The sequence below is a fragment of the Oryctolagus cuniculus genome, chromosome 10 (assembly GCF_051225735.1).
Source record: "Oryctolagus cuniculus isolate XC-2025 breed Fujian yellow rabbit chromosome 10, ASM5122573v1, whole genome shotgun sequence".
NCBI lineage: Eukaryota > Metazoa > Chordata > Mammalia > Lagomorpha > Leporidae > Oryctolagus > Oryctolagus cuniculus.
This window is the reverse complement of record NC_142876.1, coordinates 113,751,424-113,771,010: the sequence shown is the minus strand read 5'-3', so window position 1 is coordinate 113,771,010 and position 19,587 is coordinate 113,751,424. Positions and strand designations below refer to the sequence as shown.

The window sequence follows — 19,587 nt, the reverse complement described above, 5'->3', positions numbered from 1 at the left end:
AGGTAAGCCTCCAGTTTTAAAAAAATAAGCTCAGTTCTCTCGGTAACTGACTTTCAAGTAAACCTTTAAAAAAATTTTTTTTCAAGAAAAAAAAAAAAAAAAGCTTGATTCTACAAGGCCCCACAGGTGTGTGCTTGATGTCCCCCCAGGAGGACCTTGGGAAAGGACAGGTGTGCGCCTGCGAGTCAGGCAGGAAGCTGCTGATGGGGAGCATGGTGTTCACCTGGTGCTGGGGGGAGGGGCGAGGAAGCAGGCTACATACCTGGCAGGCCAACACGCCTGTCGACAGGTGAGACGTGGAAGGTCCCGAGCCTGAAAGGAGGTGGAGAACACGGGCAGGCGATGTGCCCGCGCGGTGGCTGGAGCCCCTGCGTGGGGTGTCCGTCTGCACTTGCGTTCAGTTTCCTGCGATGTGCAGGAGAAGCAGCAGGGGAAGGCCCAGGTGCTGGGTTCCTGCCACCCACGTGGGAGATGCTGCTGTAGTTCCTGCTTTCAGCCCGACTCGGCCCTGCTACTGTGGGCAGTAGGGGAATGAACCAGTAGATGAATGATATATCTATCTCTCTCTCTCTCTCTCTCTCTCTCTCTCTCTCTCTCTCCCTTCCTCCTGTTCTCTCTCTCTCTCTCATTTTGCATTTCAAATATATAAAATTTTTTTAATGAAGAGTGCAAGGGACAGCCTTTGTCTTTTTTCTTTCACTAACTCTCATGCTGCAAAAGGTGATCCTGAAACATTGTCACAAACCTGCTTCCAGAAAGTGGAACTATTTGTACATCACAGTGGCCTTACCAAGCCCAGGGTCTTTGGCTCACTTGCAGATAGAAATTGACAAGGGGACAATATGCAACCCAGACAGGGGTTATGGGGCGCTCATGCTCCAACACGCGGACAGCACAGCAGGGTGAGCTTCAGTCAACTTGCTGTCCTATGGGAGCCGAACAGGTGCTTTCATGGGGGTGGGAAGGCGTGCCCGTTCCCCCAGTGCACACGGCACTTCAATCTGGCTCAAACCCCTGGGCACAGGACAGCATTTGGCACCCAGCTAGGTGATCTGCACAGGCACCGCTGATTTGGCTTTCACTCTTTTTGCACACGACACACCACAGCAATGGTGCTCAATACCATCACCCCGGAAAGTTCACATGAGGCCATTTTGGGCATGCTGGAACGTTCAGGAGTCCCTACCAGGGCAGCAGGGGTCACTGCCGGTTAGGATCTGACACTCCTCGCTCCTGATTGGTTTGGAGCTAGAAATGGACACGTGTCCAGTTGTGAGGAGCTTGATATTTTTCTAAATGAGTCCTGTTTCTCTCCTGTTGCACTGGGATGGATACTCAAAATGAGGCTGCAGCCACCCAGTCTCTTAAGACTGCAGAGTTTCAGAATCTGTACCTGTAACCTTCTCCCCCCTCCCCCAACTCTGATGCTAATGGGAAGATTTTTTGTTTGTTTTTTAAAAGAAGTTGCACCATTGTTTTGGACATTTGGTGCAGCAGTTAAGACACAGCTTGGTATGCTGGTAGCCCATATCAGAGTGCCTGGATTTGAGGCCTGGCTCCACTTTGAATTCCAGCTTCCTGCTCGCCTACACCATGGGAGGGAGTAAATGACAGCCCAAATATTTGGATCCCTGTCACCCACACAGGAGACCCAAATTGAGTTTGGGGCTCCTGGCTTCAGCCTGGCCCAGCCCTGGCTGTTGCAGACATTTGGGGAATGGATCAGTGGCCAGGAGATCTCTGTCTCTCTGCCTTTCAAATAAACAAATGTAAATAAAAATTTTAAACTTTACCACATAAAAAGGTAGAAAGAGAACAAGGTTGTGAAAAAAAGGAAGACAGAGTATGGTGCTGCCATATCATCCCCATTGGGTGTCTGGGCCACTTTGGAGCAGAGTAGCTGGGGTTCAGGCTCTGTGGTCTGTAGGAACCCCCAGAAGAGCCCAGGGAAGAGTTGGCCACGTTAAGTGGAAAAAGAAAGCAATGACTGATTACGATGACTTTGCATTTTGGGTCTGGACTTGCCACTCCTTTCCTGATGCGAAGACACCTAAAGCTTAAGAAACACACTGGGGGCAGGCCCTTGGTGCAGTGGTTAAGCCGCTGCAGCCACGTCCTATATTAGAATACCTGAGTCCAGGTTCCAGCTCCTCCTCCAATCCCAGCTTCCTGCTGATGCCCACCTAGGAGACAGCAGATGATGGCTCGAGTGGCTGAGCCCCGGCCGCTACATGGGAAACCTGAATTGAGCTCCCCGCTCCTGGTCCAGCCCCAGCTATTGCAGACTTTAGAGTAGTCAACAAGCAGATGGAAGATCTCTATATGTCTGTCTCTGTCTCTCTGCCTTTCAAACAAAACATGAAATGTTTAAAAAAGTTAATAAAAATTTAAAAAATGAGGATTCTTTCAGTCATCTACTCACTAGAAATGAAGAACAGTTCAAGAGGTATGATCTATTGATTGTGGATCAAACTCTTGAACTCATGTAGCATACTGGATATGTTTGTAAATAAACTCATGAGATAAATGCTTTAAAAATTTTTCTCAATTCATTTTGGTAAGATAGTTAAATTTCGGCTCTAAAATGTGACAAAGATAACACAAACATTGTAACTTCCCTTAATATTGCAGGTGGTGAAATTCCAAATAAAATGCTGCCAAGTAAAACCCAAGACAAATTAAAATAAAAAAAAAGAAGTTGAGCCATGGCCAATAAGGCAGTAAGGCTTACTCAGGAATGCAGGAAGGTTTAATAGTGCCCAATCACAAATATTGCCAGTTAAACAGCTCTGCAAGCAACCAAAAGAAGTTACTGGAGCTGCCACAAACATGCTGGCTCTTCCAGGGATCATGGGATGAACAGAAGATATTGGAAAATTGTTTTAAAGATTGATTGATTGATTTGAAAGGCAGAAGGAGAGACAGAGAGAGAAAGAGAGAGAGAGATCTTCTATTTGCTTGTTCACTCCCCAAATGGTCTGGTCTGGGCCAGGCAGAAGCCAGGAACCAAGAACTTCTTCCAGGTCTCCCACGTGAGTGCAGGGACCCAAGCATTTGGCCATCTTCCACTGCTTTCCCAGGCACATTAGCAGGGATCTGGCTCGGAAGTGGAGCAGCTGAGACTCAGGGCCGTGTGGGAGAGATGCCAGCATTGCAGGAGGCGGCTTTACCTGTTAGGCCACGATGCTGGCCCTGCTCATAGGAACTGAAAGGCTCTGCCGTGGTGGGAATGGTCTTTTGAATCTTCAGGGGGCCAGGGTGGAAAGAGTTCTGTTCTCTCCAGTGAGTTACTCCTTCAGTAAAGCCCATGATAATGAGATGGTTGACACCGGCAGTGATTACAGTTGAAGCTGGAACTCTGCACTGCCTAGTAAATTCAGCATACACTTAACTGTTTATAAAACACTGCCATTGACTTCTGTAAACAAGAGATCATAATAATTCACTCAAATTGGCCAGCTCCGCGGCTCACTAGGCTAATCCTCTGCCTGCGGCGCCGGCACACCGGAGCCGGCCTCTGCCAGCTACTCTTGCACTGAAAAGCACTTGAACAGATATTTCTCTATTATCTCAGGTATTTACTCTGTCCTCTCATGTTTTTTCCTATTCTTTCTATCACTACCCCTATATGTGAGAATATAGTCTGGAATAATTGAACAAAAACCACGTTATTTTTATCTTTAAAAGGTTGTTTTTAACAAAATAGGTTAAATTTTAATGTTTAACATTTGCAATGTCTTTTTTAAAAAAGATTTATTTATGGCTGGCGCCGCGGCTCACTAGGCTAATCCTCCGCCTTGCGGCGCCGGCACACCGGGTTCTAGTCCCGGTAGGGGCGCCGGATTCTGTCCCGGTTGCCCCTCTTCCAGGCCAGCTCTCTGCTGTGGCCAGGGAGTGCAGTGGAGGATGGCCCAGGTGCTTGGGCCCTGCACCCCATGGGAGACCAGGAAAAGCACCTGGTTCCTGGCTCCTGCCATCCGATCAGTGCGGTGCACTGGCCGCAGCGCGCCAGCTGTGGCGACCACTGGAGGGTGAACCAACGGCAAAGGAAGACCTTTCTCTCTGTCTCTCTCTCTCACTGTCCACTCTGCCTGTCAAAAAAAAAATAATAATTTAAAAAAGGATTTATTTATTTATTTGAAAGTCGGAGTTACACAGAGAAGAAGCAGAGGCAGGAAGAGAGAGAGGTCTTCCATCCGCTGGTTCACTCCCCAGTTGGCCGCAACAGCCAGAGCTGTGCCGATCTGAAGCCAGGAGCCAAGAGCTTCTTACTAGTCTCCCATGCGGGTGCAGGGGCCCAAGGGCTTGGACCATCTTCTGCTTTCCCAGGCCACAGCAGAGGTGCTGGTTCCAGCCCCGGCTGCTCCACTTCCAATCCAGCTCTTTGCATGTTTCCATGTGGGAAACCCGGAGGAAGCTCCTATCTCCTGGCTTCGGATTGGAATAGCTCCATCTGTTGCGGCCAGTTGGGGAGTAAACCAGCAGATGGAAGACTTCTCGCTCTTTCTCTCTCTCTCTCCTTATCTTTCTAGATAACTCTTTCAAATAAATAAATAAATCTTTAAAAGAGAGAGAGCAAGCTGGATTGGAACCAGTGCCCATATGGGAGGCCGGCACTGCAGGCAGCGGGTTTACTCAATATGCCACAGTGCCAGCCCCTACAGTGTCTTTATCTAGAGTAATTATCCAGGCCGGCACCGAGGCTCACTAGGCTAATCCTCTGCCTGCGGCGCCGGCACACCGGTTTCTAGTCCTGGTCAGGGCACCGGATTCTGTCCCAGTTGCCCCTCTTCCAGGCCAGCTCTCTGCTGTGGCCCGGGAGTGCAGTGGAGGATGGCCCAAGTGCTTGGGCCCTGCACCCCATGGGAGACCAGGAGAAGCACCTGGCTCCTGCCTTCGGATCAGCGCAGTGCACCAGCCGCAGCAGCCACTGGGGGGTGAACGAACAGCAAAGGAAGACGTTTCTCTCTCTCTCTCTCTGTCCACTCTGCCTGTCAAAGAAAAAAAAAATAGAGTAATTACCCAGACTTACTTCCTATAATTAATTGACTTTGACACTTATCATCAGGACTTCTACCATGCACTGCTGATTCAAAATTCTTGAATCTGATTAATTTTTAGAAGTCTATAGTATTTCTTTACTGTTGGTTATTTTGTCTATAGTATTTTGAGCAGGACAATCTTCAGAGCCCATGATCAAGAGAATTCTTTCTGTGACTGTCACATATTTTTTTTGTTTTGCTTTTTACATATTTATTTATTTATTTATTTGAAAGGCGTAGTTACAGAGAGGCAGAGAGAGAAAGAGACAGAGAGAGAGAGAGAGAGGTCTCTTCCAACCACTGATTCACTCCCTAGATGGCTGCAACAGGCAGAGCTGAGCCAATCTGAAGCAAGGAACCAGGAGCTTCTTCTGTGCCTTCCACATGGGTGCAGGGGCCCAAGGACTTGGGCCATCTTCTACTGCTTTCCCAGGCCATAGCAGAGAGCTAGATCATAAGAGGAGCAGCTGGGACTAGAACCGGTGCCCATATGGGACACCAGTGCCTCAGGCCAGGGCGTTAACCCATGGGCCACTGCGCGGGCCCCAATAATTCCTTTTTAAACACAGGAAGCTGGGGCCGGTGCTGTGGCTGTGGTATAGTGAGATAAAGCCTCCACCTGCAGTGCTGGCATCCCATATGGGAGCCAGCTTGAGTCCCGGCTGCTCCACTTCCCATCCAGCTCTCTGCTATGGCCTGGGAAGGCAGTAGAAGATGGCCCAAGTCCTTGGAGCCAACACACTGTGCTCCTGCATCGGAGGCTGGGGGAGCTCTCTGGAGGGTCTAGGCAGAGCAGCACTGCCCCTGGCTGACCCCGTGCAGGGGCCTGTAGAGCTGCAGCCCTCGGGGGCCGGAAGGGCTCAGGACAGCTCAGACTGGGGAGATGTCTCTCTCCCGCTTCCGCTTGCTGGTGCTGATGGAGGCACGGGGCACTTCAAATCACCCAGGGAGCCCTGAGAACTCTGACATAATGAGTTCATGAGGACTTCTCCCACTCCGCAGGCCCCATCTAAACACAGGTGAGGTTCAGTTCCTGATGCATACTTTCAATTTTGATCCTTCAAGGCTCAAGTTCAGAAAAAAAACTCCATTGCTGTGCTTATGTCAGTTTGCAGGTCATACTTCTGCTTGTTATGTGAGTTTCCCAAGGCAACGAAAAGGTCAATCATCTTATCTCCTGCAACATGGCTGCCATCAGACACCTAGAACAAGCCCCTATTCTACACCAAAAACTTCATATGGCAGAAAGCAACACAAAATCACTTTTCCCGGAGCTAACAATGAGCCAATGCAAACACCTAGTGCACTCTTGCAAGAATTGTGCCCCCTCGCCCCGTCAGGCCCACTGCTACAAGCAGGAGTGAACCCGCGAGGCCTTGCTCCTAAGAAGCTCTGGCAAGTGGACGTCACCCACATTAACTCCTTTGGTCAACTTATGTTTGTCCATGTGGTGGGAGATACATATTCAAAGGCTGTATTTGCAGCAGCCCAATCCGGAGAAAAGGCTAGAAATGTGATAAAGGCGGTTAAGTCAGCCCTGCTGGTCCTCGGTGTCCCCTGGACAATAAAGCCTGATAATGGGCCAGCATATACACCACAGGAATTTACTTCCTTCCTGAGGTCCTGGAACATACAGTCTGCCACAGGTATCCCATACAAGCCACAGGGGCAGGCAATCATTGAAAGAACTCATAGGACGATTAAAGATCTCTTACAAGGACAGAAAAACAACCGTATGTCCCCAGACCCACAGCTTGCTTTGACTGAGGTCCTTTTCACTATCAAGTTTCTTCCTTTTGATTCCAAGGGGTCAGCCCAGTTTATAAACACTGGGGATCCTTTCCATCCCAGACCCCGGCCCCTATGGTTAGGTGGAAATACCCCTGACAGGAGAATGGAAGGGGCCACACCCTCTCTAACCAAAGGTCGAGGATATGCTTGTGTCTTTCCAGAGAATGCGGCACAGCCCATTTGGGTACCAGCCAGAAACATCCAGCCTGCAACTGACAGCCAACCAGAACCAGCTGAACAAGACTGAGAGTCAGCCTTGTTAGCAGACGCACCTGCCCTCTCATCCTACCCTGGGAAACTGCCCATAGACACATCCAGTAATGCTTCATACCCAACTAGCTCTAGTCAGCCACTCAAATGGCCCACAGCCTGTGTGTGGTCACACAATTCCTGGTTATCATTCTTCCTCATTCCTACCCCATCTGAGCAAGCACACCAGTGGTCTCCTGTGTTGAGCACTGTTTAGTCAACGACGGGTAAGATCCCCTGGGGGACAACCTAAGACAGGCACAGCCGCGTACAGAGACCACATGGACACAGGGTCAACAATGGTATGGCCAAAAATCATGCCTCCCATTGCTCAAAAATAAATGAAAGGGGGAAATGTGGTGGAATGAGAAGGCCATGTCAAGATGGCCGCTGGCAAACGAGCGTCAGTTATTCAGGAATGGCTTTGAATCCCACCTGGCAATGGAGCCTGCCTGGCAACAGGCTGTGATTGGATGGCTTCCAATACTGCCTGACAACAGGCTGTGATTGGTTAGGGTATAAACCACCCCTTGACCGGATTGGCTGTCTTGGCTATATAAGCTGTTGTACTAACTGAAATAAACGAGTCTGCGGGCTGCTTGCCTCAAGCCCACTTTCACCGACTCCCGGCGTCTGTGTGGTGACTCCATGCCTCTAGCCGCCACCAGGCTCCTCCTCTCAGAAACAACTCCACTGCAATATTGTTGAGAAATCAACTGCAACAGTGCACATGTGGAAGAAGCTGGACTCAGGGGCCGAGGCAGGGGATGGACCCCGGGTGGTCCAGGAGGGGATGCACGTGCCCAGTGGTGTCTTCCCCACGTTGCCTGCCCTGGGGTTGTCATCAGGGACAGGGCCCAGTCCTCCTCCAGCCCCATCTCACTCAGGCTCCTGCTGGGGGATGCTGTCTGCCATGAGACCCTCACTAGAAGCTGATGCCGTGCCACGCTCTCAGGCTGGTCAAGCCACAGGCAAAGTGAACTTCTTTCATTTTCTAAGCAACGCGGCTTCAGGTATTTTGCTATTGCCACACAGAGTGGCCAGGACTCCCCTCCAACTTCAGCGAAATGCCCTCCAATGTCCCTGAAGGGTTTCTGAGAAAGCCTCTTCCCGAAGCATCAGGGGTTCCCCATTCCGGATTTTAGTTGAGGTCTCCCTAAACCAGCTCTGGCTTCCTGTGCCCCCTAAACCCCCAGGTCTGAGTCCTCTGTTAGGGGTGGCTGGGGGTACAGGCAGAGGCCAGCTCAGCAGCACTGCTCATGGCACCTGGGAGTCCGGCAGGACTTCGAGTCCCTCAGGTCAACCTTTAGAGACATCGCGGGGCCTCATCTGTGTCCTGGGAGACAGGAGCCGGGCAGGAGCTGGGAAATGCTGAGTCTGCGAATTCACCGCCAGTCCTTACAGGGCTCTGGAGCCGCCCCTGCGTTTCAGGTGAGCCATGGCCCGCGTGCCCGGCTGAGAGCTGTGGCTACACGGCCACAGAGATCACCTCTGACAGTGGTGCTTGTGGGAGAGCAAGGTGACCTGCGTGCTAGGGCCCTTCCCGCCCACAGCACATGAGCTCAGCACACAGACCAGGCCCCTCCTGCATGCTGCGGCAGCCCTTCCTGGAGAACCTCTCTGAGTCCCAGGGCCAAGGGCTCTACTCCCGTGGTGTTCACACACAGGCACAGCCGAGAGCAAGTCCCTCTCACCTGTACCGAGAATCCATGCGATTCTATCAAATGTGCCTCCTGCCTACGCTACCAACACCTGGTCAGTTGGGCAGTAGACGTACTCTGGCCACTGGTCGCCTCCCAGCCCACAGTGCACATCCTCTCCCACGTGGGAGAGCCATGTGGGGTCAAGCCAGGGATGCTGCAGCCACGGCCGCCCAGGTCTAGGGGAGAGCACAGAGGTGACACAGGCCCTCCAACCATGGCTGTTCCTATTGTGCTGATCTGTCCCAGAGGTCACGGGCACTCACGGCTGCTGCTCTCCCACCCTGGCCCAGTCCCCACAGGGCACAGCTGAATCTCAGGCATTTTCTGCAGGGTCCTGAGTGGGTCTCTGCCTGGGGCTGGGGGCTGTGGAACCGCCCATCTCCCCAGGAACACGGGGAAGCTTGCTGCCGCTGGGCGCCGGGGTCACAAACTGGAGCAAACTCCTTTCCATGGAACAATTTAATACAGGCTCAGCACCACCTGAGGGTGGCGGTGGGGGAGGGGGCGGGGAGGAGAGTACAGTGGCTCCTGGCACGGCTGTTGTCTTCCAGTGTCAGGGTGTCCTGGCCCCAGGAAGAGCCTGGGGGGTGGGCGCTCAACCAAGTGTATAGGATGCCGTGAAAACACATGGAAGGCTGCTGCCCAGCCTGGGCAGGACAGATGGTGGACTCGGCCTCTCTTCTAGGAGGCACCCATCATCCAGGTGCCCCAAGGAATAAGAGGTAAGGAGGCCTCTGGCCAGGGAGGGCACGTGGGCCTGGTCTCCCAGCCCAGGGCTGGCTCTGGCCGGCTCCAGCCCGTGACTGTCCCCAGAGTGCGTGGGGCTGCCATGCCAGTAGTGGGGAGTCTTCAGCCGTGGCCCCCAGGCGGGGACAGCCTGCATGGACCCTGGTTCCGGGGGCTCTGAGGCCTGTGGAGGAACCCACATCCACAGGCCCTCCCGGCTGCCAGCGTCGGAGGAGTCGTCCTCCCTGTGCTCTGGCCCGCTCAGGTTAGGGAGACTGGCGCACTGGCACAGGCCTTCCCACCTCGAGCACTTTGGAGACTCCGTGGGGCTGGCCGCAGCTGGAGACTCTGCGGTCCCCACAGGGGAGCCCAGGCTGAGGGGCTCTGGGCTGCCTTCCCAGCTCTCCTCCTCCTCCATGCCTTCCCTCTTGGTGATGCGGAGGCCAAAGCTTTCTGGAGGACGGATCATCACTGCATGAGTAGCGGGACCCCTGGTCTGCTCCCACACTGGCACTGTGTCCTGAATGGTGATTTTGGCCTTCGGAGCAGTGGGGGCAGGAACGTGCATCTGGGGGACGCGTGCCTGCCCCAGGGGCCTGCTGCACTGTTCGATGGCCTTGGCTGGAAGAAGAAGAGATGCGGTTTGCTTCTCCACAGCCCCCGTCTGGCCTGCAGGGTGCCTGCCCCGACCTCATCCTGGGGTCCCCATCACCACGTGTGACGCTGAGGACTCTTCCAGGCTGCTGGCCCCAGACGGGAGGGTGTGTGCAGCCCGGGCAAGGGGAGCCCTGGGACACCACCGGCTCCTCCTGCACAGCCCCACAGGGTGGATGGCCCTGAACTCCCCACCTCACTCTCATCTCTGGGGACCCAGGCACCAACTCAGGACCCCGTCACCTACCCCACCTGACCTGCTGCGCCCTAACAGTGCATTGGCTGAATTTCCTGCATCTGAGTCCCTCCTACATGGCTGGAAAGGAACTGAGCCTAAGATGATGGGGTGAGAGCTGGGGCTGTGGGGCAGACATGGAGTCCGGTTCAGGCCCTTGGGGACAGGGAATGCAGTTTCTAAAGAGGTGGCAGGGGTGCCCTGTGTCCTCTGCCCCTGGGCCACTGTCTCTTTCCTGGTGAGACTGGGCTGTCACCGCTACTGTCCCATGAGCACCCAGGGAGGCAGCACCTGGAGGCGCAGTGGGGTCTCCCCAGTGCCTGGACAGCCTGCACCTGGGCCCCCACTTAGAGCCTCTAGAGCTGGGACAAGCCCATCTCTGCTCTGCATGGGGACCCAGGCGCTCAGCTCCATGATGGCAGCAGCAGCAGGGGATGAGCACGGGGACCCCTCCCCACTAGAGCCCAGAGGCCAGCGATGCTCCGGGTCCCGCTGCCTTCTGTTGGCCCGAGGCTAGGGCTGCAGAGCCCACACTCTTGTGTTCTGCCGCGGGGGCCCCCAGCCCTGCCTCTGTGCCCAGCCCTGCTCGCAGGAGTGCACTCGGCCCCCACAACTGGGCTCAGGGCACCTGGGCCTTCCAGGGGTTCTCAGATGGCTGAAGGGGATCCAGTGCCGGCAGCCTTTACATCACTACACAGGGTCTCCCACAGCCCCACCTCCCTCTAGCCCTACACACATGTAGGTGGGAGCCCCGCCCACCCCTGTCCTAGGAGGGTCCTGTGTGCAGACAGCTGTGGTCATCGGGCCAGGAGCCTGTGTGGGGTCAGTTGGGGAGAGGCCCCCTGGGCAGGCAGGGCCACTTCTCATCTTGCTGGAGTGGGGGTCCAGCTGTGCTCCAGGCTCCTGGGGGCACTGAGCCAGGGCACCTGCTCCAGACCTGGGCAGGGTAGCTCAAGGCGGGGCCTCCAATCCACTCCAGAGTGGGGGTCAGCCGAGGAGCCAGAGCCACAAATGTCCTGAGGACAGCTCCACGGCCCGGCCCCAGAGTCATGAGGGGAGAGCCGGCACCCACAGGAGGATTCTGGGAAGCTGCCCGAGGCCCCACCAGGCCATGCTGTCAGAGCTTCAGAAAGCAGAACTGCTGAGCCCGGGGAGGACAAGGAGGACCAGGAAGAGGTGAGGCCCTGGGCGGGGATGTCAGGGCCTGGCACTCCCACTACTGACTCCCCCAAGGGAGCATGGGATGGGGCCATGTGCTGGACTCACCTTCGGGAGGCAGGAGGCACTGGAGCTTCCCCAGCTCACGCATGGAGGCCCGCAGCTGCCTGATGACCGCATCCTCGCTCAAAGACCAGGCCTGCTTCAGGGTCACCTGCAGGAACTCCCGGAGGTGGTCCCGGGGCATCTTCAGCAGGCGCTCTAGACATGGGGGTGGGTGTCAGGCTGGGAGGGGCCCTAGGGATGGCGCAGCCACCATGGCTGCTCCAAGCCCTGTCCCAGCACCAGACATGGGCTGCAGACACCCTTGGACACCCTTGGGTGTCACGCCAAGCACTAGAGGGACTGCTCAGGGGCCAATTTCCAGTGCGATGACCCTGGCCACTTCTCCTTGTGGTCTGTGGGGGCCTGGGATTGGGGATGCAACAGGGGGATTCTCAGTGCCACCCTGAAGGGAACCCAGGCCTCCCCAACCCCCTCACCCCTCCCTCAAGCCCTGCTCCCGAGGGACAGGCAGGGGACCCCCAGATCCTCCATCCCCAGCACCCGGGCCTCTGTGGGCCCTGAGGACTCACTGTTATGGATCTTGAGGGCCGTGTATGCCATGGCCGGGAGCACGTGCTCGCCCTCCAGGATGTATATATCCCATATTCTCAGAGCCAGGGGGAACGGCACCTGGGGACAGAGGCATTGGAGGACCCGCCCGTCAGGGCCTCAGCATGGCCCACAGGGGTGGGTGTGCAGTGTCACTCCCCTAGGACAGAGGGAGACTCCAGGAGGCTGATCACACAAGAAGGCCAGAGCTCCTCCTGGGAGGGGAGGGGAGGCCATGCCTCATGGCCACATCCCTGCCCACTCAGCGAACCAGACCCACAGAGGATGACCATGTCCTGTCCTGGACCCTGGGGGTCTGCACACTTTGGAAGCCACACTGGAGATGCCAGACACCCCAGGGACCTGGGGAGGGGTCAGCTCTTGGGCTGTGCTGCCACCAGCCTCTGCCTCGGGGGGTCTATGGATGGATCTCCTGCCTCTCACTGTAGGGCTCTGGCCTTTGCCAGGCTCTCAGGATGGGTCCTGGTGGGACCTGTCCCCTCCTTGCTGGCTCTGAGGCTCAGCCTCAGCTTGGACCACCCTTAGCAGGGCTGGACAGGGCCTGCCTGGTCTGCACAGCAGGCTCCCTCCTGTGTCTGCTGGGGCTGGGGGAGCTGAGTCACAGGCCACCAGCACCAGAGAACCAGGCACTGGGGCAGGAGCTTCCCTGGGCAAGGGGTCCCCGGGGCACTTACCCCATCCAGGAAGCACTGGATGTACCAGTGGGTGGTGGAGTCCTCCAGGCACACACCCTCCTTCTCCTAAGAAGAGGCAGAGGCAGAGGGGGCTCAGGGCCCAGGGCCCAGGGCCCAGGCCTGACTCCCTCTAATCTGAGCCCTGGGGCAGAGCCCCTGGGTGCAGGAAGCCCAGCAGCAGGGGCATCCCCCCTCCCAGCCATGCAGGTTCCTGAAGGGACACAGGTCCCTCCTTCCACTCTGCTCTGGGGACAGTGTCTCCCTTCAATCTACGCCAACTCTGGGGGACCAAGTGCTGGAAAACAAACCAATACCCAAGCTGCCGCGGACCCCAGTAACCAAGGAAAGTTTTTGTGAGGACATGGCCTCCCCTGGCTCAGGAAGCAGTCCCATGAGCCCAGAGCCCCCAAGAGGAGAAAGGAGATGCTTAACTTACCAGGTGTTTCTCCAGGGAGGGGAGCACGCGATGCACAATGAGCCCCAGGTGTTGCTGGAATCGCTCCAGTTTGGGGGTGTTCAGTTTGTAGAAACCTGAGTAGAATCAGCCACACCCCCACGTGAGAGCCTCCTCCTAGGAAGGCTGGAGAGCCCCAGGCCTGGGTGGGGTGCTTCTGAGCACTGAGGGTCAGGGGAGGCTGGACCAGGGGCAGGTGGGGATGAACGTGGCCAGGGCAGAGGATCTGCTTGGGAGGTGGGTGCAGGTGGGTGACTGTGTGCAGCCCAGGCCTGGCTGCCCCCTGGAGCCCGCTGGGGTGGGTGCAGTCAGACTGGGTGCCTCCTGACCATTCCAAGACTCAGGAGCGAGGAGGGGGTGACCCTACAGGGGATGCTGCCTTCCACAAGTTCCCTGGGTGTGGCTCTGTGCTTGAGAGTTGTGTACAGACGTGTGAGGCAGAAGAGCCAGAATCGACCTGAGTCACTGGACAAGGACAGGACCCCTTGTTCTGAAGGTTCCCACACCCAGGATGGCCATGGCCAAGCTGCAGGGCCTTTGGGTGGTGGTAAAAGAAGGGGGCTGGCTCAGTCTGGGAGGCCTCTGCCAGCCCTGGCTTCTAGGGAGCCCCCCCACACACACACACTGTGACACTGTCCCGCACATTCAGGAGCCAGTGAGGGCCGTGCACGGACTTGCATGCACTGGGCCCCACACGCCATCCACCTACCGTGCATCGCGTGCTTCCTGCTTTCCATGAGCTGCACCAGGGCCCAGAAAGAGTCCTCCTCGGGCATATACATGAGCAACAGCGCCACCACATGGCTCAGACCCTGGCTGTAGCCCACCTCCTGCAAGATCCCAGAATACCTTTAGGAGACCTCCCCTGGCAAGAATGATATCCTAGGATGGCCCACCTCTCAGGGAGATCAGGGTCACCCACCGAAGGGTCTAGGAAGATTGGGGAGGGAGCCCCTGTGCCTGAATCCTGCCACTTGGTGTCAGCTGCCCAAGAATTGGAGCCCAGAGAAGTTCTCCAAGTTCCTGGAGGGAATCCTGCAGGGCCTGAGCTTAGGCAGCACAGGGGGAGAGCTCAAGTATGGACACCTGTTACTCCCAAGATGTCAGCATGGGCCAGGTTGCTGTGGGAATCCAGATCCATGCCCATGGAAGCTTCTGGGCCCCTGAGCTCTGCAGGTGAGCCGGTGGCCCTTTCTCACATGAGGAAGAAGTAAGCCAGGAAGTGCTACCAGGACCGGAACAGGAGGTGTGCCTCTGGCATGGGTGCAGGCCTGGGCTTCCTGAGTGCCAGGCCCCCCTGGGAACCAGGGCACCAGGCAGGGTTGGCCAGTGGCAGGTCAGGGGGTGGGGATGTCCAGGCCTTGCTGGGTCACCCATGGAGCCCTGCACCTGCTCCACGCATGGGAAAGTCTGAGTGAGTGGTTGTGGCAGTGGCGCTGTACAGAGTGGGATTCAGGCCCATGGGTCCAACCACGGGTCTGGTGGGTGTAATGGCATCAGTGGGACCCAGAGCAACGTCATACACCTGATCTGCCCTGCCTTCACCCTCCGCCCCACTGCGTGGAATGCTAGTAATGGGAGGGGCATCCCAACACGGCCAAGCTCCTGGGTTCTGGAGACCAGCCCAGGAGAAGGCTGCCTTTCTCCTCCCAGAACTTGAGGTTGGGTCCAAGGAGGCTCGGAGCCTGGCCTCTGCCACTCCTCCTCAGAGCTGTGGATGAGAGAGACCCCTCAACCCAGGCTGGGATCTCTGTGACCAGGGGTGCCCTGCAGGGACTGCCGGGATAGCACCTGCGCTATGATCCCAGAATACTCACGGGATTGTAGACGGAATAGGCCATCAGTATGTGGAATAAGGCCTGTTGGCTGGAAGAGAGAGGACAGAGGCCGTGTGTCTTGTGCTGCCGAGGCTCTCACTGCAGCTCTGCCTAACAGAGCCTGACAGCCACACGCAGGGCCCGTGACACTCTGCTCATGTGCAGTGACGTCATCAGGGCACCTGTGTGTTGTCCACCGTGTGGGTGAGCGCCGCCTGCAGGGACACGCACACCTCCCAGGGCGCAGTCACGTACACTTTCATTTCCCAGGTGGGTGTTCAGGGCACAGGTGAGCGTCCCACTGTGGGAGTGCAGTCCCGTGGGTCCAAGCTGTGCAGAGTCAGCCTCCCATGCACGTTCAGCCTGGTAGGGAGCAGCTCCTGTCGCCTGTGTGTTCCCCATGAGCCCCCTGTGGCCCAACTCCCTTCCTCCCCAGCTGTGGCCACCCCTGCCCTGTTGTGTGTCCCAGGGGTCGGCCTCTTGCAGACGTCCTGTCAGTGGATCACAGCACGTGTAGCCTCTGAGGGACGCTTCCTCTCTTAGCAGAATGCACCCGAGAGGCCTCCAGGTCAGCCCAGGCCCGAGCCTCGTCCTGCCTCTCACTGAATCCCGTTCTAGGATTCAGCTGTCGCACGGGTTGCTTCTCCGTCTCCCCACTGAGCATCGTGCAGGCTTCCCCTGCATCCAGTGACTGTGAACACAACCCTGAAGCATGCGTGTGTGTTTTCTGTGCATTCGGCTGTTCTAGTGGTTGTGTAAATGTGCGTGTGTGCTGGGGGTTCGTGTGGGAGGTGTGTTTCTCATTGTGAGACATGGCCCTCGGTGCTGCCGTGGGCCTGGGCTTCTGTGCTCTGTTCCTGGCAATGAACCAGAGGGGCGATCGCCTCACGTTCTCCCCAGCACCCGGCGTCCTCAGTGGTTTTAGTTCCCCCCCTCCCACAGCTGTGCGCTGGTGCCCCTTTGTGGTGTAGGGAATAAGCGTGTGTTCATGCGCTGAGGAGGTGAATTGTGTGTGCTTTCATGAAGGGTCCCCCTGAACCTGTGTCCCCAGGGTACTGGGAGGCTGCCCACTGCTTCCTTGTGACTGAGTTGAAGGGCTCCTTGAATATTCTGGAAACAACACCTTTATTAGATAGATTGCTACTATTGTCTCCCCTGGTGTTTCTTTTCATTTCATTCTCTCCACAGTGTCTTGGGAAAGTTTGTGTACTATAGAAAAGGCAAGTTTGTTTTCTGTGCTCAATGAACTGTTTTAGGCTTGCACCCAATCTTCCCTAGGGACCCCATGTGCCCCAGGACCCTTGCTCCTCCCACCCGCGGGTCCTCCCCAGCACAGAGGCCTCACTTCATTCCGTAACGTTCCCGGAACATCAGGTGGTTTCTGAAAGTCCATGCGATGGCGGAGTCAATGTGATGGAAGTGAGTGGCGCCCAGCCTGGCCAGCTCTTTCATCTCCTGCAGGGCAGGGACAAGGGGGAGGGGCAGCCTCAAGAACTGCCCAAGCCCCATTGCCACACAAGGACCTCAAGTCCACGTCAGCTCTTCTGGCTGACAGGGAGTTCCTTGCTGGGTCCCACCTTGAGGGAGGGTCATGGGCTCCCTACTTGCCTCAGTGCCCACGTCACCCCGACGGTCAGCATCAGACAGGGGCTCTGAAAGGTGCCTGTGCACTCCCCCTGCCTGCCTCAGCTCTCAGCACGACGTGGTCTGCCCCCAGCCAGGCTTCCGAGCCTCCTCGCTGGCATCTCAGGCCCTGCCCTCCAGGAGTCAGCCACAGCCTGACCACTGCCCCATGATGCCCCCTGCTGGAGAGTCTCATCTCCATCTCGACATTGCAAGCCACCCTTGGCTTGGAGCTGAGCCTGGGCAATGACTGTCTCCAGGCCCAGCTCCCAGGGCCAGCCCCAGACTGCAGACTTGGGGGATACAGGGTGGGCCACACGGCTGGGCCCTACTCCCTGATGGCAGCCAGGGGCCATGAGAGCCAGCTGCAGCTGACAGCCCTCTGCTCACACCAGTCCTCCCTCCCTCCTTTCCCGGAAGCTTTGAGAGCTGTCTGACCATTGGACCGGCCTCTCCAGGCAAGGGCAATGCCAGGGGCTGCAAGTCCATGTGAAGCAGGGCCAGCTGTGGGCAGGCCTAGGTGAGGGCCGGCCAGCTGCGGGCAGGCCATGTTAGCACAGAGCCTGTGGGGCTCCCTACCTCACACCATTGTGATCTCATCCTGGGAGACCCCCGCCCATCAGGGACCAGCAAGTCCTCTCTTCTGGCCGTATGCCAAGCTGCCCAGGTGAGCTCAGCAGAGAGCAGGTTAAAGCCTCTGGCACAAAACACACCTGTCCAGTCCCAGCTGGGTCTGAGGAGACGTGGAGGAGGCACTGACTAGGATCTAGGGAGAGGAAGGCAGGATGGGGAGGAGGCTCCCGAGGGCTCAGTGAGGGACGGTCCTCCACGGAGACTCAGGCTCCTGAGCAGGCCCGAGCAGGCCGGGCCCCCTTGGGCTGAGTGCAGAGCCGTACCGCGTATTTGCCCGGGTTCTGGGCCTTCCTCTTGTCCACCTCCAGCATCACAGCCCACACCTTCCCGCGCACCTGGGCAGGGATGCCTTTGTAGATTCTGCGCTGAAACTACAGGAGAGAGGAGGCTCTGGTGAGTGCTGAACGTGGCCACTCGTGGAGGCAGCGCAGGGTGAGACAGCAGAGGGAGAAGCCAGGGGCTCCCTGTGTATTGGCAGAGGGAGGATCTGCCCAGAGGGGGGCCTTATGACCCACAGTGACTGGAGGGCCAAGGGCTCAGGGGCACCGGCTCTGCCATGCACGGACTAGCCGCTACAGGGCTCCAGGAACCACGCGTGCCCTGCATCTGGGATTGTCTTCAGCAGTGACTTCAGGTTTTCTACCAGGACAGTGTCCTGTGTGTATGGGGAAAGGGTGGGCATGACCCGTGTCCGTAGGGGCTGGACAGTTGCCCCTGGGCATCTGAGAGGCAGGCGGTGCCTGGCACAGGAATGGGCACTGCTCAAACCCCAATTCAGCTCTCAGTGTTCCCGAGGGGCCCTCATCGCCACGGTACCTTGTCACTGCCGCGGTATTTACTATGGTTCTTTATCATCTTTATCCACTTCTGGATCCTTCGTACCTCCTGTTTACGCTGGAAAACGAGACAGGATGGCGTGAGCCCAGCTTGGGGCTCTGAGAGGGGCCCTCGGATGCAGCTCAGGAGCTCTGTGGCTGCTCAAATGGAAGGAGCCAGAAAAGGCACAGACCGTGAGCCCCAGATCTTCTGTCTGGGGGAGCATCGGTGGCCTGGCCTCTGACCCGAGCTGCCCCGTCGTCAAGCAAGAGCCCCTGAGCTCCAGCCAGGTCACTCCCAACCATGCCAATGAGTCAGGGCGGCCGCCAGCAGACGCCCCTGAGCTGTGGCTCAGTTCTGGGACAGGTGAGTGTGGTAAGATGTCAGCAGGTGCCGTGTAAGTACCACATCGCGGGACCTTATGGCGCTCCCACTCACCACTGCCGAGCCCCACGTGCCCCTCCACCCAGCTCTGCTTCCAGATGACTGGCCCATGGCCAAGGACTTGTCCTTACCTTTGCCCCCGGGGTGCTGTCTTGGGGCAACTTCTGCTCACTGGAAAGCAAGGGAGGCGGAGAGGTGAGGACAGGACCACAACAGGCACCGCGACCTCCCTAGTGGGCCAGGGAAGGACCAGCTTCATCCTCTCAGCCCAGGGGACTGAGACAGGAAGGGAGGGGCTGGTGACCATGAGCACAGGGAGCCTAGGGCCAGGCAGGGGCTCTTGCTGCCAGTGGCGGGCTCCAGGCCTGTCAGAGGTCCACCTTCATGGGTGTGTGGCAGCCCCCCACAGCAGTTGTGGGGTGGCTGTCCTGAGCAGAGCCAGGCTGCCCAGGGTTGAGGCAGCTATATCCCCACATCAGCTCTGCCCAGGACGTCACCCTGGAACTGACTGAGTCCGGGTGGCCTGCCTGAGAGATGCTCAGTGCTGTGAGTGTGCACCTGGGGCTCGAGGCACCTGGGACCCCCACACCACTCAGGGTCCCCCACCGCCCACCCTCCCCCCGTGCCCTGGCCTCCTGAGGTCATGCGCCCCACCTCACCCCTCCTCTGTCAGCCCGGACCCTGGCCATCTCTCCACCACTCTGCTCCTACTTATTCTCCAGGTTCTAGCACAACATGGAGGCAGAAGCCCTTATCCCCATGCTAAGGTGGGCTGCTGAGTCATGCCAGAGATGGCCCGAGATGTCTCCATCCCTCCAGGTCACCGGAGCCCACCCTCCAGCCACGGGGCCTCTCTCCCTGACATCTGTGGGAACAGCCTCCAAGTCCGACTCCTGCCCCAGGCCCCACTCCTGCCAGCACAGACCCGGGGGCAGGGCCATAAGCTGCACCCT

At 57.2% G+C, this 19,587-nt stretch overlaps 1 protein-coding gene across 1 annotated transcript; it reads right to left on the bottom strand.

Annotated features, from left to right (window-relative positions):
- Positions 1-9,209: 9,209 nt before the first annotated feature.
- Positions 9,210-18,315, bottom strand: LOC127486211 (USP6 N-terminal-like protein). Its single transcript, XM_089306764.1, has 10 exons — positions 18,251-18,315; positions 17,698-17,805; positions 16,524-16,633; positions 15,179-15,227; positions 14,071-14,191; positions 13,344-13,438; positions 12,908-12,973; positions 12,194-12,293; positions 11,667-11,819; positions 9,210-10,132 (listed from the first exon to the last, which is right to left on the bottom strand). The coding sequence occupies exons 1-10, from the start codon at positions 18,287-18,289 to the stop codon at positions 9,381-9,383; spliced, it is 1,593 nt and encodes a 530-aa protein (XP_089162890.1). The 5' UTR covers positions 18,290-18,315; the 3' UTR covers positions 9,210-9,380.
- Positions 18,316-19,587: the final 1,272 nt, after the last annotated feature.

Coding starts and splice junctions, on each gene's coding strand:
- LOC127486211 (XM_089306764.1), bottom strand. CDS start 18,289: ATGATAAAGAACCATAGTAAATACCGCGGCAGTGACAAG. Junction 11,820..12,193: donor GGCCCTCAAGATCCATAACA/GTGAGTCCTCAG, acceptor CCCCATGTCTAG/AGCGCCTGCTGAAGATGCCC. Junction 10,133..11,666: donor GTGCCTCCTGCCTCCCGAAG/GTGAGTCCAGCA, acceptor TTCTTCTTCCAG/CCAAGGCCATCGAACAGTGC.